This window comes from Tursiops truncatus, chromosome 1 (genome assembly GCF_011762595.2).
Source record: "Tursiops truncatus isolate mTurTru1 chromosome 1, mTurTru1.mat.Y, whole genome shotgun sequence".
Classification (NCBI taxonomy): Eukaryota; Metazoa; Chordata; class Mammalia; order Artiodactyla; family Delphinidae; genus Tursiops; species Tursiops truncatus.
The window spans coordinates 142,165,828-142,186,712 of NC_047034.1; the positions used below are offsets into that span (position 1 = coordinate 142,165,828).

General features: G+C 36.2%; 1 protein-coding gene across 8 annotated transcripts in view; it reads left to right on the forward strand.

Moving 5' to 3' along the window:
* FAF1 (Fas associated factor 1) overlaps positions 1-20,885 on the forward strand; it is a 494,094-nt gene that overhangs the window by 344,482 nt on the left and 128,727 nt on the right. For all 8 annotated transcript variants that reach the window (XM_073789929.1, XM_019937835.3, XM_073789930.1 and 5 more), the window contains one exon: positions 11,685-11,780. In XM_073789929.1, the coding sequence (XP_073646030.1) occupies positions 11,685-11,780 (96 nt within the window). The remainder of the gene's footprint in view (positions 1-11,684; positions 11,781-20,885) is intronic.

Genomic DNA, 20,885 nt, shown 5'->3' on the forward strand with positions numbered 1-20,885 from the left:
CAGCAAATAGCTCTAAATTATGAAGTAATTATAGGGAAGAAGAAGGGCAAAGTCAAGAGAAATCTGCACATGTTTCAGATTACTTTCTCCCCCTCAGCAGTCTTGTGGGTTAGAAGCAATATATTTAATATCTTATTTTCTCTCTTCTACCCTCCACCAGAGGGTGCTCATAAGCAATTAAATAACATAAAGCAGTAGAGGGAAATTGAGAAACCAGTACCATTTTAATTCGCAACATGGATAATTGGCCTCTGTGCAAAATGGTTGACTTTAAAACAGAACTCTTGATTCAGTTGAAATAGCTTCTTCAGTTTAAAGTTGCCTTGCAAATAACAACTTGTCTGCTTGCCTGTACTACTATCTTTATGCAAGTAAACCTGATCATTTTTGCTAAATAGGTGTGGGAAAGACTGTGCCACTAGGCAGCATCAGGATGGTCTAATAGGGCAGTATTTCTTGCATAATTTAATGCTCTTCAGTAGTATTCTAGTATTCTGAAGTATTTCAGATGCTCTTCTAAGTGTACTCATTAGAATCAATAAATAGTAGGATTCAAGGATGCTGTTATTATCTATATATTTAGTTTATAAAAATACATCTAATTCTGTTGCAGTGGGCAACTTTTTATCTCCCTATGGTGTAATCTGGTTTTAGGGGCTAGGATGCAATAGAAGATTTTTTTGAAAAAACTTCTGTGTTGAGCATCCTTTTTTGATAGAAAGAACTCAAGGTAATGTTGGACCAAGTGCAGAGAAGCATGAAGGTGGGCAATCATAATGTGGAAAAGTAGCATCAGGTGATTCTCCTTGTTCTGAAGCTCCCAGACAGATTAAAAGAAACAAAGAACAAGTCAGAAGCATTTCTGATTATTTTCATATATATTTTCTAAAATTTTTTAGAAATTTGAGGTAATTAAATCGATATTTATTATTTTACAACTAACTATAACATCTGAAGAACACAGTTAACATTAGTTAGTAGAAAGACGTGGGATACGAGTCAAGAGAATATGTTTTTGCTATCATTAAGCAGATATGTGACTTGGGGAAAACAATTTTACCTCTCTACATCTCAGTTTCTCTCCCTGTTAAATGTGAGGATTAGACTAGATCTTGTGAGAAGAAACTGCCTTTCATTTGGAATCTGTTGAGGATGATGGGACTCCTGATAGAATAAGTTTAAGAACAGGCTGCTGATACCTTTCCCTCTGGAGATTCTCAATGCTAGCTTGGAATGGAGCTGGGGATGCTTGACAGGGAGGGTATGGCAGCAATGCTTAACTCAGTTAAGGCTTCAAGATCTGTGGTCTCCTGCCTGGGATGCCACAATTGATGAATTCTGAGGACCCTTCTGATTCTAGTATCTTATGAGTCTAAAATGAAGCCATCTGTAGGAAGCCATCCTTGTTTCTTCCAGCTCTGCTTTCTTATATGATAACATTCATGTTTATGTACATAACAAAAAAACCTCAGAATTTGTTACTGTTGGTTTATTTCATTAAACCTTACCAACTTGCCAAATCAATTGGGCACTATAACACAGCAAGGCCAGACAGAGGACACAGTTTTTTAGCTATTTACACAGGAGTTTTGTAGATAATTGATCTTGATTTATACATCTCATGATATTCTATTGGTTCCAGATTATTATTAGTCACTTCCTTTTTAACAGTGTGTTTTTTTACGAGGTGACTAAACTGCTATTTAACCCTGCTACAAGAATGTGTCAGTGGGCTAGTCCAGACAAGTGGAGGTGCACTTGGTAACTAACATTCTTAATATGCTTGCTTCAACCTGCCACAAATTAAAAGCTCTGTGACTTTTCTAGCACATAAGTGATTTTAAAAAAAAAAAAGGCTTGGATTGTGAATAAATAAGCTTTTTTGATTTGCACTCTGGTTGGCAGTAAATGAAACTTCAGCCTCATGATTCAGTTTTGCTTAAAACTACCTTAATAATCTGTCTAGCTAAGCAGTGAGCTTCTGAAAATTTTAAAGGGTTGATCCAGCAGTCATCTTCGGGGCTCCGTAAAAAGGCTTCGTGTTGCTCAGAAACATGATGTAGTTGAAAACTCCATGGCCTTTGGAGTAAAATCTGCTTTGCCACTTAGTGGTTGATTGATCTTACATAAATTATGCTACCTCTCTAAGGCTGTTTTATGATTTATACAATCATGATTGTCTTTAATTTGTAGGATCATCATGTAGGGTAGACATATGTTAAGCACTTAATATATAGTACCTGGCAAATTGACGGTATCTAGGAGTAGCTGTTTTAATTAAGCCAAAGAAAGTAATTATTGTTTATCAGACCATGAGACAACATATAGTTGGGCCTTAATAGTTGTTTGATTGAATTCTTTTTGAATGGCTCTGAGATAAGACTGCCTGAGTTTAATTTTGGTTTGCTACTCAGTACCTGTATGACCTTGGCCAAGCTTCTTAATCTATGTAAGGCTTAGTATCCTCATCCTTAAAAAGGGGATTATAATAATACCTATCTGGCAGGGTTATTGTGAGAACTAAGTGGAGTAATGCATATAAAGCAATTTGCACAATACCAATACACATTAAACTCTCAATAATAGCAATTAGTTAAAAAATATTTTTAAAACTACTGAGTGGTTTCATGGGTAAATACGTATTTCAAAACTTGTCAAATGATACTCTTCAAAATATGTGTAGTTATTGTAGATCAATTGTACCTCAATAAAGCAATACTTAGTGTTTGTGTGTATATGTGGTATGTATATATATATTCTTTTTTTAAAAACACTATTTCTTTTTTATTATTTATTTATTTATTTATTGGCTGCGTTGGGTCTTTGTTGCTGTGCGCAGGCTTTCTCTCGTTGTGGCGAGCAGGGGCTGCTCTTCGTTGCAGTGCAGGAGCTTTTCATTGCAGTGTCTTCTCTTGTTGTGGAGCACGGGCTCTAAGCGCACGGGCTTCAGTAGTTGTGGCACGCAGGCTTAGTTGCTCCGCAGCATGTGGGATCTTCCCAGATCAAGGATCGAGCCCGTGTCCCCTGCACTGGCAGGCAGATTCTTAACCACTGCGCCACCAGGGAAGCCCCTATATATTCTTCATATTGTGTTGATTGTATTTAATGCTGGTGCCCAGTAGCATTCCCAAACCTGGATGGAATTAATGACGCTGGTGTCAAGGTGATGACAAGCTTGGAAACATGGTTGTAAAAAAACTTTCTTTTATTAATGTTCTTTTTGAAACACAAAGGAATTGTATTTTACAAACTGATTTTTTAAAGATACATATAGTAAAGCTATACTTTCAGAACTGTTAGTTTGTGTTACTAAGTGTGTCACATGCAGGGTGAGGATCCTGCAGGTGACTGAACTGAGTTTTCTTAGTGACTTATTAAGATCACAGTCCATTAGAGTTGGAAGGGATCTCAGAGGTCATTCATGTGGGTTGCTCCCATATATTACAAAAGAGAATGTTAATTCTCCTGATGACTGGCTCAAGGTACCATAACCTGGTCTCCTAAATTCTTGTTCAATACTTTTTAAAAGTCTTAACGTGTCATTAACAGTGAGGAATAAAGACAGGCTACAAGTGTGTATTTGGGAAAAGGCTAAAATTTGGCTACAAAATAAAAATACTTTTAAGAGCTAATCCATATGTTTAAAGAAAGCATTACTGAGAAGGGCCTAATAAACACCCTGAGGACCAAGCCTAAAATAATAATAATACTTGTCAGAGATAGCCAGTGATCAATTATGATGGTTTACAGGAGTTGTCTTTTGTACATTGTTTTGGTATTTCATTTTAATTTGTTTATAAGGAAATTATGTAAGAGGAAACATTGAGAAGATTCTCAAACTTCATAGAAGAATGTGCTTTGGAGGTTTCTCAATTGTTTCAAATAATTGCCATTATTATTTATGAAAATTGGTTTCATCTGTGCACATTGCATACTCCAGCAGTTCACAACTTTTTGGTCTCAGGATCCTTTTGTACTCTTAAAAAGTCATCAAGATGCCAAAGAGCTTTGGTTTTTGTAGATTATATCTACTGACATTTGTCATATTCAAAATTAATATTGAGAAAAATTAAATGTTTAAGATAACAATAATAAATTGATTATATGTTAATATAAATAGCATTTCTTTTATGGAAAGTAATTGTATTTTCCAAAAAATAAAATTAGTGAGTAGAGTGATGTTTTACACTTTTACATATCTCCTTAACGTCCGGCTTAATTGAAGACAGTTTGTATTCTCATATCTTCTGAATTCAGCCTGTTCTGATATGTTGTTTTTGTTGACGTATATGAAGAAACTCTATCCTCACACTGATCTGTAGTTGGAAAAGGGAGGAGTATTTTAATAGTCTTTTCAGATAATTGTGAATATTCTTCTTTGATACTAAACTGGCAAGTGATAGTTTTCTAAAGGCTGGTTTCAATGTGGAATCTGGAGCCATATCAATGTACTTTTTGTACTTTGTTACAGCAATATCCCTTGGTCTGTCTTGCACTTTGAGTAGATCCTTTATCCATACCTGATTTTACAACGTCATGAATTCATTGTTATTTGGAGAGTATTGGTCCTCTGAGTTATACAGATTTTCTTATGTTGAAAGATTTCATTATATAATATCAAAAATCACTTCTGCTAATATCACCACCGATCTCATTAGAAAAGTCTTTAAGCATTAGGGAGCTATTGAGTCCATGGTGGCTGATGATTTTCCAAAATTTTAATTTTTAATTTTGAAAACTCGAATTTTGTCATTGGCAATTAATACTTCCAGACTTGTTCCTTGAAATAACAAGCTTGCTTCATTCATTTTGGAGGAGAATCCTGTCAAATACCTAAATCTGAATAACCATAGTTCGTCTGCCAGTCATTTAAGTAATAATAGTGTTCCATGGAAAAAGTAGCTGGTTCAGAACACAACTCAGTTATACAAGTGCTTTTCCCTCAGCACAACCTTAATTCTCTGCTGTGCAGTGTGAGTGCTTTATGCATACTTCCCAGTTGTCACATAGAATATTAAAAGGCATGTGCTCAAGAGTCAAGCTTAATTAAAAGTAATAATTTTTGCCCATTCAACAGCGACATTCTTAAGTGAAATTGGCATTTTTACAGTGAGTACATGGCACTGGAGACTTTAACACAATATAGTGTCACTACTTTGGTTTGTGCTAAGGCACCAGCAGTTTTGCCCACCATTGCTTTTTTACCATCAGTGTAAAAAACATAGTGAAAAAGTCAAACACTATGTAAGTATTTATTTAGAAAATTATTTTGACTTTGTGGGACCCCTAAAAGGTTCTTAAGAACCTTGTGTTTGTAGACCACACTTCGAGAATCATTGGCATAATGTCTTCCTAAGAAAATACTAAATACTTTCTATAAGAAGAAAAGAAAAGAATTTCAAGTAGATTTTAAGAGTATTCACTAACTGTTGGAATATCTACTGTGTGGCAAATGTATTCTTCTTTAAGCCATTCTCACAGAAAGCCTGTTAGGAGAGGTAATATTATCCATTTTTATAGATGAAGAAACTGAGCTTTGAGATATAAAATATTGATTGGAGTAAATAGTAGAACAGTGACTAGCAGAAGTGAATTTGAACTCAGGACACTCTGACTTTAAAAGTCCTTGCTTTCAATAGATTTAGAAGACAAGCCACAAACTGGGGGAAAACATCTACAAAAGATACATTTGATAAGGGACTGTTATCCAAAATATACAAAGGAATCTTAAAACTCAACAAGAAAACAAACAACTCAGTTAAAAATATGGGCCAAAGACCTTAGGAGACACCTCACCAGAGAATATCCACAAATGACAAAAAACCATAGGAAAAGATGCTAAACCACATGTCATCAGGAAATGCAAATTAAAATAACAGTGATATACCACTACACACTTATTAGAATGGCCAAAATCCAGCACACTGACAACAGCAAATGCTGGTGAGGATGTAGAGCAACAGGAATTCTCATTTGTTGCTGGTGGGAATGCAAAATGGTACAGCCACTTAGAAGACAGTTTGGCAGTTTCTTACAAAAATAAATATACTCTTACCATATGATCTAGCAATTGTGCTCCTTGGTATTCACCCAAGGGAGTCGAAAACATATGTCCACACAAAAACCTATACACAGATGTTTATAGAAGCTTTATTCATAATTGCCATAACCTGGAAGCAACCTAGATGTCCTTCAGTAGGTGAATGTAGAAATAAATTGGTACATCCAGACAATGGGATATTATTCCTCACTAAAAAGAAATGAGCTCTCAATTCATGAAAAGACATAGATGAACTTTAAATACGTATTATTAATTCAAAAGGTCCATGCTACATTCACCTGTCTCCTGTTATTAAATAGAAAGAGTTGCTTTTAACAATCCACAAGAATTTTTTAAGTGCCTGCATTTTCCTCAGATTATTTATTAGCACTGCAGATTTACTTGATTTTGGTCATTTTTCTTCAAGTCTAATTTTTTTAAATAAATTTATCTGTTTATTTATTTATTTTTGGCTGTGTTGGGTCTTTGTTGCTGCACGTGGGCTTTCTCTAGTTGCAGCGAGTGGAGGCTACTCTTTGTTGCAGTGCGTGGGCTTCTCACTGCGGTGGCTTCTCTTGTTGCGGAGCACAGGCTCTAGGCACGCAGGCTTCAGTAGTTGTGGCACGTGGGCTCAGTAGTTGTGGCTGCGGGCTCTAGAGCTCAGGCTCAGTAGTTGTGGCGCACAACTACTTAGTTGCTCCGCGGCATGTGGGATCTTCCCGGGCCAGGGCTCGAACCCATGTCCCCTGAATTGGCAGGCGGATTCTTAACCACTGCACCACCAGGGAAGCCCTCTTCAAGTCTAATTTAAAAACAAATTTGACATCCTTATGGTACTGAGTCCAAGCTCATACTGCTCACCACATGACAGGCCAGTAAATCGAGTTGTTGAGGCAAGGAATAGTGACTTTATTTGGAAAGCCAGCAGACCGAGAAGATGGTGTACTAGTGTCCCAAAGAACCATCTTACCTGAGTTAGAATTCAGACTTCTTTTATACTAAAAGGGGAGGGGTGTTGTTGGTTGTTGCAAACTTCTTAGTGCCGGAATCCTTTGTTCTTGCAACTGTCCACATAGATAGGTCCAGTCACAGTGTTCCTGTAAACCTCCAACAAGACAAATGTTATTTTCTGTTCTGCAGCTTTTTATCTGTATATGAATGGAAAAGTTTTATACCTTTGAAGGTCAGAGCCTTGAGAATGGGCTATCATGTATATTTTCAGGCTATAGGCAACATTCCTAACTTGTAGAAAAAGCAGTTAGAATACAGAGGTTAAAGTAAAAGAAACAGATCCAGTATGGAGTCACATTTGTTCTTCCCTGTTACACTTTCAGTCATCAGCTGACAAGAAGAATCAGCTTGAATTCTTGCCTACAGTGGCTATCATGTTTAAAAATGTGGTCTTATTTTTAAAATGTAAATACCGTAAAATCGCTTATTTTTGTAAAGAGGAGTTTGTTGAACAGTTTAAAATATATAAGCTTTTTGTGTTAATGTAGTAGAATATATACTTGTCATATTAATTCATTAATTTAGCATTATTTTGAATCAGTGTTATGTTCTCACTGGTCATTTTATCCCAAGCCACAAGTACTCATTCACAGAATAACAAAAAGAGCGTTTGTTGAGCATCTGCTGTGGGCTAGGCATTGTTCTTAATGCTTTACACATATTAGCTCAGGCTTATCCCAACCCTGTGAGAAAGTACTGGTCTAATACTATCTCTATTATGTATCATTAGGGCAGCGATGGTTGTTTTGTTTTTTATTTGTTTAGTTTCATCTGTCTTATAGGTGTATATTCATCATCTTCCCAAGACATTTTCCAAAATATCTTTTAAAGGCTTATTTATAAGGACTTCCAACACTTGCAGTTGTGAGATTATACCTCTAAGAATAATCATGAAATTGGTGTTAAATATCCTTGTCTCCTTTATTAACCAATTCTGACAGATGAGCTCTGTAAGCACCTGAAGCATCATTGACAGGAGAGGGGAAGGGTTATTTCAGGCTAATTTGTTTTTCCCAAACAGTCTATTGTAGTTAAAATTAAAGTATTTGAGGGAGCACTCTGTAATATGAGAACCTTTGTAAACACAAATATAAGGCAACGTTTTTGGAGAAAGAATTTTAGATAAGACTTAATCTTATATTTTGGTATTTTAGGTATATAAGTGTCTTATGGAATTTCTTTGATTCTGTGTCTCTCCTACAATTTATATTTTTTAGGTTTTATAATACTCATATCTGATTTCCATGTACATTAGAGCCATTTATTTTAATCTCAGAGATATTTTTCTTTTTTCACTCAACTGTAGGGATTGTTAACAATTTTCTTAATGATTAGCTTAGGAGAGAACTAGACAGGCCCCGTTCTTGCCCTCATAGAACCTTCTACAGTGTTAAGCTAGACTTACAGGTTTTTTTGTCCTCTCCACTTTTCAGTTACAAATATTATCTGTATTCTTATTTATTACATAGCCAAGATCTGTGTTTATTTCCAGTATAATTTCAAGCTTAAATTTATGACATTTGCTCAAATAGGGATCATTGTTCTTTATATAGAAAGCCTTTATTGAGTATTTCTGTTCCTAGAGATTACCAGTTTACAAATTTTTCCACCCCACCAATGTGTTTAAGTATGCAAGTTCAAGTAGTTAACGAAAGACTATAACTCACAGTGTTACTTTCTGGGGAAAAACTGCTTTAACCTAGTACAGTGAAGGACTGTGACTCATTTCAGAATCTATTTTCAACTCTTTATTCAGTTTTTTCTGGCTATATTAGACTTAATTCTTTGACTTCCCATCATGGCAGATGCAGAGATTCAAAATGGGTTCAAAAATTCAATATAGGATAAAGTCAAGATTCCTTTATTTTACTGTTTAATTCTACATACTTGCCGCACACCTAGGGGTATAATCTTCTGGATACTTAAGGATTGGGAGAGGTTAGTGAAAAAGTAGGTTAAAGCAATCTTGTGATTGAAAGATTACCATTATATAGAGGTTAATTAACTAATATGATGTATGTAAATCTAAATGTAAATTTTCAACTATAAAGTCAAACAAACCTGCAAATTTCTAGTCAAACAAACCTAGAAATTTCTTTTTCTAATTTCTTGCAAAATAAATACTCCAATGATAATAATATTGGTTATTTACAATTGCATAACCATTTGTTTTCACATACATTATCTTATTGGATCTTCATACCAACTCTGTGAGAGAAATAGAACAATTGTAATACACCATTTTCTAAGTAAGAAAACTGAAGTACAGAAATTCTAAGTGATTTTGCCCATTGTCGTTGAGTGCTTTAGCCAGCCTGGAACCTCCACCTTCTGACTTCACATCTGTTACAGCTTTGGTCATGAGTCCCAGCAAACCTTTACTGTAGCCCTAACTTCTTGAAATCACTCTCTAAGTAACTATTGTCCCTTCCAAGGGGTCCCCAGCTCTACTGAGACTGTGATATAATCCCAGCTTGCCTCATTTGTATTCCTTTTTCTGTCTCTGTTCCTATGTGTATCTCTTGTCTCCCTGACTGGTATATCTGTTCCCTTAAAACAGACACTATGCCTTATATTTAATCAATGCCGGGCACATAGAAATTCTTGACCCTTTAATTTCCTCAGTGTAGAGTGAGGCCTACTTGTTCAGCTATGGACTAAGGAGAAAGTGCTGGCCACTGTCCTCTTATCTTCAGGAATTTTAGTAGCTATGGGGAAGGTTAATATTGATAACTGTGGAGACAAGCCCATTAAAGAGCCAGCCCATTTGTAGTACCATGTACTTTTAGTGAGCGCCTTCCTCCAGCTCCTCCTAAAATATGTCCTCTTTTAATTTACGATTGCTCTGTATGCAAAGGTAGTGACAGTGGAAGTTAATCACCGTTCCTCTTCGCCAGGTCCTAAAAATAATGACCATTGGAGTGATAACAGCTCTTCTGCCTATTTCAGTATAGTTTCAAAGCCATCTTTTCTTATTTTATTCTTTTTAACCCTTTCAAAAGTCCATTCAGGTAGTTAGGGCAGGGATTACTCACCTCAATTAATAGAAGAGGGAACTCTAGCTTAGAACAGAGAAATGACTTTTCCAAGATCAGGAAGCTAGGTGGTACTTAAATTGAGATTTTTCTGGCTCTTCCAGTTCTCTTTCCATTACACTACACTGCTTCTGATTGTCAGTGACATTTACCATCATTACTATTTCATTACCAGAGGATTTCAGAGTGAGGGAGGAGAACTTTTTTCAAATGAAAAAATGAAGGCAGCGTGTCTTGAAATTTTGCCTGTGCTTCTTATCCAGCTTAGCTTTGCTTTTATTTGTACTGAAATGAAATAAATTGAGCTAATTACGACAATTATTTTGATGGATATAATTGAGTAGAAATGACAGCCATGGCAGTTTTGCTTTTATTTATTTATTTTATTAATCAGGCCTTCTAGCATTTGTAAAGTACAATGCCAAAATATCTAGGTGCAAAAGCAAACAAACAAAAACCTCTAATGAGACTAAAGGAAAGATAACAATAAAAAAAACACATGATTTTTATCTGTAGAATCTATACGACAGCACATACCATACACGATTGAAAATACCTGGATATTTAGGTGACATTTGCATTTTCCATTCCAGTATTTGTCTTCAGATAATTAGCCTAATTATAACACGTTTGAATTGTAGTTAGGACTGACCCATAATTGTGTCTGGTCCCTATGAATTTACAGATATTTGGGTTTCCTCATATATCAATTTAATTCACACCTCCCCCAAAGTTACAACGAATGTTTTCAGTGTGCTAGTGGATACCCTATTTTATTTCTAATAAGAATAAAAGGAACTTCACTGTATATCATCATTACATTAAATGTGTGTCATTTTACTGACACCAAAGAAAAATACCGTCCTTTGGCTATTTAATATTGTTTTAATTCTTTTATGCAGACAAAAGTGACATGCATTCATATTTTCCTAAATTTAATTTAAATCTCAAAATATTTAATATCAGACCCAAAATAAAATTCAATAGAAATAAATATATATTACTTTCATTGTTTTGGCTAAATTTGGTTAGCGTTTTAGATCATAATGGTAGTAAAACTGAATGTCTGTGTGCCAGGTACTGTGCTAGGAGCTTTACATATATTATAGACTCATCAGCTATAATGATCTGAAATTGTGGATTAATACTGAGTAGAGCATAAATGACATTGTTACCATGTATAGAAATGTGTTTGTTTTTTTTAAATGTCTTCGACAAACACTCTTCCAAGTACCCTTCAAAATAGATTTATAAAGTATTGCCCTGGGAATTGGGAAATAGAGGTGTTATTCTACTAATCAGAAAAGTAACAGACATGCTGGGGTGGGGAGGTGTATATGATTAGCTTTACTTTAAGCTTGTTACAGTTTCCTGGAGCTCCAGTCTATTGTCTAATGAAAAATAGCCTTGCTGTTGTAACATCCGTGTATGGAAAAATTTTCAAATTTTCAGAGCCTTCCTTTGAATGTAATGCCTAGGCTACTAGAGTGAACTTTCTAATCTTGCTTCAGAAATAATAGAAAATACCTGAAAAGTAAAATTTTTTTGTGAAATATGACTTCATTTTGTTTACAAATGATGGATTCTACTTTTTGCAGATGTGTCTTGCTGAATCAGGGCTTTCATATCCGTGCCATCGACTTACAGTGGGAAGAAGATCTTCACCTGCACAGACCCGGGAGCAATCCGAAGAGGTAAGCCTGTTTGCTTGCTTTTCATTGAACAGAAGGCCTATCCTCCATTCACATGCCCACTTCCTATTCTTTTTTATCTGCCACAGCAGTGAATAGATAAAGTTAATGTAGCGTGAATAAAGTCTCAGTAAATTCTTAAAGGCAGAAACTTTCCATGCGAGATTATTGCTAATGTGCTCCTTCTTGTTCTGTAAGTTTCATGTTTCAAACAGACAGAATTTGGGTGGATTGGTTGAAATAATTTTTACTTAAAACTGTCAGGTTAACAAAGGAATTTTCTTTGCTGCTGACCATATAGTTGAGTACATTTATTAGGATTCATCCTGAAGGTCCTTTAACTCATTGAGTTGGAGCACCTTCTATGAGCCAGGCATTGTCCTCAATACTAGGTGACAAAGATGAATAACAATGTACCTATATCAAGGTGCTCAAAGGTGATAAATTAGTAAACTAATAATAATGACATAATGTAATAAATGCAGTGATGGCAGTGCATACAAGGTGCTGTAGAAACAAAGAGGGGCAAGGAGATTGAACATGTTTCTGTATGTGATATGCCTGCATGTGTCTTTGTGGGTCTGAACTATATTAAAAGACAGTATCTTTTCCTTGGCTACAATAGCACTGTGTCCAGCCATGACTTTGGTTATAAGGGAATGGGAAAGAGAGCCTGGACATTACAGTTTAAATGTTTTAAAAGTATTTATTAAGCTGCTACTCTGTACTAGGAAAAATCATCATCATGACTTAAAAAGTGCATGCAACAGAGGTCATAAATACATAGTACAAAAAACTTTATTTATACCAGTGTTTTTTAGGCTACTACCTGATCCAAGTATTCAAAAGCTTGAGCTCGTCCAGTAAAACCTTTTTCCCACTTACATTCTATGCAAAATATGGTTGCAAAATATTTATTTAAACTTATATATTTTAGACATTCATTATGGAAGCTGCCACAGGACTTCTGCAGCCATCCTCTGAATATGTACTTATATCGCTTAAATATGTGAAAGAGAAAAGGGACTGCATAAGTGAAGTTCTAGTCTATGATCATCCTGTGAAAATGATAATTTGCTACTCGGTTTTTGGAAATCCACAAAGAAGGGAGGTTTTCTCCCTACTACAAATACTACTGTACTGTTTCCTTCGAGACTCTAAAAATGATAATTTCCTTTAAAGAGCCCACACTGTATTTTCCAGCACTTTATCTCACTAATTGCTCATGAAAGGAAAAATGATAGGGGTTCATTGCTTGGCAGAAGTTGCCAGAAATAATTTATTGAAATATTTCCTTCTAGTGCTTGAGTATATTTTTAATGACTAAAGTACGTTATGCGTCAACTCTTTAATGGATAAATCTGCTAACATTAAAAGGGAGCCAACTAGCTCCACCCAAAATTCTTAATTATTCTATGCTCTGAGAGATGACAGTTAACTGTTTCACTTCATTTTATTTCCTTTTTTCACCCTCACCATTATATGTGTTATATGGGCAATCCCTTCAGTGGAAAGAAGTTAATGCCATGTATTGAGGACTAGCGTTTTTGAGGCTGGCATACACTTTAGATTAATTATGGAAGAAGGTAGAATAGGGTTAGGGAGCTTTGCAAAACTAAAACAGCCACCCTTGGGATATCTTTAAATCTGATTATCTGGGATGAGTCCATTATTTTTCCTTCCCTGGCTAACTGTAAATACCACTTCCTCCAGGGGACTGGTGAGAAATGGGAAAGAAGCTGTGACTTGGTTTTTATGTTGTCATAGAATTATAAAACTGGAAGGGATTTTTTTATTTGATTTACACTCTCCCATCCATTCCTCCCTCATTCATTTGAACATTTTTCTAATGTCTTCTACATGCCAAACATTAGGATCACAGTCTGTGTGCTAAAGAAGCTCACTCAAAATGTATCTGTGTTTTATCTCCAATGGCAGGGTTCTGTCCTCATGAGGCAACCAGTTCCATTGTTGAGCATCTCTGTCTGTTGATATCAACCTTATATTAAATTGGAAGCTGTGACCTTATAGCTTCCACCCAGTGGTTCTGCTTCTTTCTTCTGGTTTTAACCCTTCTCTTATATGAGTTCGTGTATTTCAAGATAATTACCATTTTGCCATTGACTATCTTCAGCCTTGAGTTAAGAAGAAGATACTTGAGACCAGCAGTTAAATTCAGGTTTTGAATTTTATGCATTGTAGTTATGTGTTCTTTAACTGGGGGAATTTTGTTTCTTACATCCTTCTAGCCCTGCAAATACATTTTCCTTATGACAATTTAATATTTTCTCTTTTCTTCCCATCCTCCCCTTGCTCCTAAGTCCCCTTTCAATGACCTTCCCATATTTCTGGGTACCTAGCTAGGTACCTATCTCTCCACATCACGGATGCTTGGGTGGGACAGTATAGGGGCCCCCTGGACCCAGGTTCCTTAGGAGTCGTCCAATCCTCAGTTGATAGTGGAGGAGCAGGAGGGGTATTCCAAGAATAACAAAAAAAGAAATTTAAAATACAGTTGATGTTAAAACTATTGATTTATATTTTCAGTTACAGAGATGTCTATTGAATACTTAACTATGTGCTAGTCAAATGAATATAAACTGAAAATTTCGTATTATATAACTAATGAGAAAAGTGAGATAAGCATAAGATACTAGGGGAGCACGTGTATGGGGGAAGGGTTCTATAACCTTCAAGAATGTTTTTAGGCAAAAGACTTGTCTGCCTCATCTACCTCTGTAGCCCTAACACCTAGTAAAGTGCCTGAGGGGCTTCCCTGGCAGCACAGTGTTTAATAATATGCCTGCCAATGCAGGGGACACGGGTTCAAGCCCTGGCCTGGGAAGATCCCACATGCCGCAGAGCAGCTAAGCCCGTGTGCCACAACTACTGAGCCTGCGCTCTAGAGTCTGCGAGCCACAACTACTGGGCCCGCGTGCCACAACTACTGAAGCCCACGTGCCTAGAGCTCATGCTCTACAACAAAAGAAGCCACCACAATGAGAAGCCCATGCACCGCAAAGAAGAGTAGCCCCCGCTCACCACGACTAGAGAAAGTCCTCGTGCAGCAACGAAGACCCAATGTAGCCAAAAATAAAATAAATGAAATAAATAAATTTATAAAAAGCAAAATAAAATGAAATAAAGTGCCTGGTATACACCAGCCACAGAATAAATAACTGTGAATGAATATTTTTTAAAAACAAGAAGGAGCGGGGGGAGGAGGGAACTACAGCAGTTGACATCCAAATCGAATTAAAAGAATGAGTCACAGTCAGACAAATGAAGAAACATGGAAATAGTATTCCATTCAGAGGAAATAGCATGATATAATGTAGTATATGGGGCGACATGAGTGCAGTTTGTTCATGCAAAATAAAGTGGGAGGGGACTTCCCTGGCGGTCCAGTGGTTAAGACTTCGCCTTCCAATGCAGGGGGTGCAGGTTCAGTCCCTGGTCAGGGAGTTAAGATTCCACATGCTCTGGGCCAAAAAACCAAAACATTAAAAAAAAAAACAGAAGCAATATTGCAACAAATTCAATAAAGACTTAAAAAAAAAAAGAACTTTGTAAAAAAAAATAAAAATAAAGTGCAAGACAAAGCAAGATAAAAGATGAGACAATGGTGAATAGGTCTTGTATGTCAAGTTGGGAACTTGAACTCTGGGCAGGCACAGAAGGCTTTTAAGTGGGGAATGATATTTTTATTTTCCCAGATGGACATTTTAGAGAAAAGCACTTTGCTATGCAGAGGCTAGATGTAAAGGAAGCAAGACTGGAGACAGAGAAATCAGATATGAATCTATTGTGCTAGTACAGGCAGAAGATAATGAGACCCTCAACTAGAACATCACTAGTTAAAAAAAGAGAGAAGGAAGTGGATCAGGGTATATTTTGGAGGGAAAATCAGTAGGATTGGTGACTGATAGGATCTGTGGGAGAAGTAAGAGGGAGGAGATAAGGATACGTAGGTTTTGGCTTAAATGACAGAAAAGATTCAATCAGTAGTCATTCAATAAATTCTGATTACATACCTACTGTACACCTGACACTGGCATAAGTGCTGGGAATATGGCTGTGGAAAAAGCCTTTCTGTAAAGTCTTTACAGTCTTTCTGTAAAGGAGCTTGTACCTATCAAAATGAAATTGAATGCAGATAGTTGCCAAAAATCTGTGTTTCAGTTTTTAAAACTTGTTGAGACAAGTATTTAACTTGTTTGCCAATGGGTACAATGCCACATACTCACCACAGGCAGACAAGCTAAATAATAACCCAGTTCCTCCTGAGCATCTCCATCTGAATGTCCACTACAGATTCACTCTGTATAAAACTGAACTTACCATGTCTCCCCCAAAACCCATCTCCTCACCCTTATTAATGCTCATTGTCAACCCAAGACAAAAACTGTTCATTCCAGTCATAGAGGGACCTACTGTTCTTTGAAACTGTCCCAACTGATCTGATATATCAAGATTTTTATGGTCCTTTCCTTTTTGACTGTTCAAATTAGAATATTTTTATGTCAGCATCAAATTTTTTACCCTAATTTATTAGTTGAGGTGTTTGCTATTAGACTTTATGTTCTGCCCATTATCTTGATCCTACCCCCACTAGCCTCTCCCACAACATGGGAGGGCTAAGGGCTCTCTCTTGCATTTTTATCCTCTCCCTCTCTATTGTTTCCTTCTCTTCATCTTAAGAATATGTTCAGATCTTCTCATCCTAAATATATATATATATATATATATATATATATATATATATATATATATATATTACTTCAAACTTAGCTCCCCTTCAAGCATTAGCTCATCTGTTCTTTTTTTCACAGCCAAGCTTCTTAGAGTAATCTGTACCGGCTGACTCTGTTTCTTCATTGTCTATTTACTTAACTCACTACAACGTGGCTTCTTTCTACGGAGTGACTAAAGTTGAATTTAACTTTTAGAGAAAGATAATAGTTTTGGGGAGATCGGCTAAGATGACGGAGTAGAAAGACCCTGAGCTCACCTTCTCTCACAAGCACACCAGAATCACAACTATTTGCAGAATAACCATCGATGAAGAAGACTGGAACCTACCAGAAAAAATCTCCTCCAACTAAAGACATAAAGAAGAAACTACAATGAGATGGGTAGGAGGGGCAGACTCATGATATAGCCAAGTCCCATAGTCCCAGGTGGGCGACTCACAAACTGGAGAATAATTACATTGCAGAGGTTCTCCCACAGGAGTAAGTTCTGAGCCCCACGATGAGCTCTCCAGCCCAATGGAATACTGCTCAGCCATAAAAAGGAATGGAATTTTACCATTTGCAGTAGCATGGATGGCCTTGGAAGGTATTATGCTAAATGGAATAACACAGAGAAAGACAAATACTATATGATATCACTTATGTGTGGAATCTAAAAAATACAACAAACTACTGAATATAACAAAAAAGAAGCAGACTCACAGATATAGAGAACAAGCTAGGGGTTACCAGTGGGAAGAGGGAAGGGAGGGCCAAGACAGAGGTAGGGGATTAAGAGGTACAAACTACTATGTATAAAGCTACAAGGATATATTATACAACACAGGGAATATAGGCAATATTTTATAATAACTATAAATAGAATATAACCTTTAAAAGTTGTGAACCACTATGTTGTACACCTGTAACGTATAATATTGTACATCAACTATACTTCAGTAAAAAGAAGTATGGAACAGGAGAAAATAGTTTTTATAAAATACCATGCTATGCCACCTTTTTTCACTTTCACAGCCAACTCTGTGGGTCAATATGTCACCTTCTACAGTGGTGATGCAATGATGCTTGCCCAGAGTCATACAGAGAATGGCAAAGTATTCAACACTAGGTCTTTTTTTTTTTTTAACACTAGGTCTTTTGATTATAAATCAAGGTTTCTTTGTTGTGCTGTGTTTTTTTTTTGTCATAGTGCCATAACTGTCTCTTTCTTAATTCACATCCTACTGAATCTGTTTACATTGCTTGTCTCCACTGAGATTTTTCTCACACCTTACTTCTCAGATTCTTCCTCTTAATTGCCTTTCTAATCTTTGACAGTTATCTTTCCATCTCTTTTACTGTTTCTCCACCAGTTGAAATATATATTCTGTAAACTTTTATCCTTATCACTGTTCTTCCTTTAATTTTTAACTGAATGATCTTATTCATTTCTATAGCCTCTACTATTATTTATCTGTTGATTATTTCGAAATCTAAATCTTTTCTGGGTCTCTTTCTTGAGCTCCTAAAAAGATTTTTTTTTTCCAGTTGCCTACTAGATGTTTTTACCTGGATGCCCTACAGCTTCCTCAAATGTATTCTATCTGAGAACTGGCCTCAGTATTCTTCCTCACCAAACCTGACCTTCGCTACCACTCAGTCACCCAAACTAGAAATTTTTGTTTCATATGCCTCTTTCATTTTTTTCATCCTCAAATCTAATTGGTCAACAATCCCTATCAGTTCTACTGAAGTATATTTTAAGTCTGTCCCCTTCATTGAATTCCCACTACTACTAAAGTATAGGCTCTCAAATTCTTTCACTTGGAACATTGAAATAAGTATCCCTTCTCATGTCTTCAAGTCTAATCTGCCATATGCTGCCAAACCACTGCAAACACACGCGCATGCGTGCACATGCACACGCAGATACACACACACACACACACACACACACACACACACACACACACACATCAGAATTGTTCCCTTGAACAGTTCTCCACCTAAAAACCTTTAGTGATTTCCCTATTGCCATCAGAGTAAAGTCCAAATACCTTAGTGTACCAATTTAAGGACTACTACAATCTAGTTTCATGAAAACTTTCTAGCCTTATAGCCAGTCCACATTCCTCTTCCATACATAGAGCTGATGATTCAGTTTGTTTTTTGGAATTCTTTATTGATTTTTTAAATATCCAGTTTCTTGCTTGTGTTTTTTCTCTGCCTGGAGTACAACTCCCTCCCCACCAATCTTCTATTACATACACTCCACAACACTGATATCTTTTTTAAAGATATGGGTTAAATATTAGCACTTGCGTCAGGCCTTGCACAGTCTTCTAAAGTAATTAATCACTCTTTCCTTTATTCTCCAATAATCTTTGCTTATACTTTTATTGTATCTCTTAACACACTGGAAAAGACATATTTGCAACTAAATATAGCTTCCTTTAAAATGGGAATTTCTTGAAATTTGGAACCATGTTTTCTCTCTGTATCCCAAGCTTTTAACCTGGGTCTTTGACATGGTAAGTAGTTGGTGAAAGAAATATCAGCTTCAATTATAAGCTTGTCTTATGCATGTATGAGTTCTAAATTTTTGTCTCAAGCAGTTTGGTTATCACCTTTTCTAAGAAGTTTGCCCTGATTCCTCCCACTCCCAATAATTTAGGTGCTCTCCTCTGAACTTAACTGTCATAACACTTATTGTTAGGTATTATAATTATCTATATATATATTGTATTCCTTGAGAGAACATACACTGTATATCTTTCACTCAAGTCCAGGCAATGTAGCATTTAGTAGGGTTTATGAATGTATGGTAAATGATAAAGGGAATAAATGAATGCAATAGAGAGCCAAAATAGAATCACTAATTTTTTTACCTTTTTAAAAAATTTTGAATAAATAGCTTCCCTGGTTTCAAAGAATTTTAGAGCAACCATGACTGAACCAAGAGATTATCTATTCTCATCAGCAAACATTAATGAAAAAAGATTGTTTATCTCATTTTTTAGAAAAAGATTTTCCTAACCTGTTAGATGGCTGATAAGAAAGAGATTGGGAGTTCCTTATACATAATTAAGTAGCTCATTCTTGCAGATACTTCAATAATTCATATTCAAAATATACTTTTTTCAACAAAATCGGCTTTTTAGATACCTCCCTTTGAAGATGTTATTGTTGTAGGATTTTGTTTTCTGGGATCTTAAGAGAGTTGGGAATTCTGTACTTTGTGAAGACAAAATAATGCATTACATAGGCACAAAATTAAAATCACTGTCCTAGTCCTCTTATTATGAAAAGGGGCTATTATTTGACTGAAAGCTGGACTAGAAGAAAGAGGATAGATGTGGAGGAGTAAGGTAAAAGCAATGAGAAAAAAAAGATGATATATAGAACAGTTCCTTTCTTTTTCATCCCTGTGTCCTCCAAACCTCCTTCTTAATCTAATGCCTCTTTAAGGGAGGGTGAGTACTAGGCAAGACTAAGTGAAGGCTGAGATGATAGCCTAGCTGACAGAAGATGTGAGAAAGTTTGTCATACTGGACTTTTGTTTCTTTCCACTTGCCTGCAAACCTGGCTAAGTACCCTAAAGGAATGTGTAGTGTACCTTTTAGATCCTGAGCCCTTACCCATTTAAGAATTCAAGGGAAGTTCATGCTCCAGATATTTGCCTACCTGAAACAGATGGAATTCAAGTACAGTTATAGTCCTAGTAAATGTGTTATTTTGAAGGGGAGGCTCCTTCACTGTTTTGAAATGAGAAAGGGTTTTGAATTTTTATGCTGTTGAATTGCTGAAATCAAGAGGAGGTCTTGGCTCTATAAAGCAAAACACTAAAGTAGCATTAGGAGTACAAGTAGAACCAAGGCTTCTGTGAGAAATAGTGGTATAGTCAGAATAGCAGATAGATGCTTAGGGCAAGGACCATTCATTTTTATTCATCCAGTAAGTATATGTACATTTCCTTCTCTATTCAAACCATTGGGAAAACTGTCTTTAAGGTAAGAGGGAAAATGTTAACAATTATGAACATTAATGCTTGGTTATGCCCAAGGAGGAAATGCTAAGCCTGCTGAGTCATATGGAGTAAATATCTTGCCTTCCTTATTTGGAGCTGTTAGACTCACTAGATTAGTAGTTTTAAAAATTGTTCCGTAGTGCCCTGAGAGCCTTCAGAGGTACCCCAGCTATCAAAGGGATGTGAGGAAGAAAAGGCCAAGGCCAGGAGCATTAGGCTACTTGTTGCTCTCTCTCTACATCAGCCAGAGTGGCCTTACTTTTACCTATTGTAGGCACTATAATTTTACATAATATTTTGCTTGGTGCTAGGGGAGGGAGGTAACTCTGTGAAAAGAAATTTGAAAAC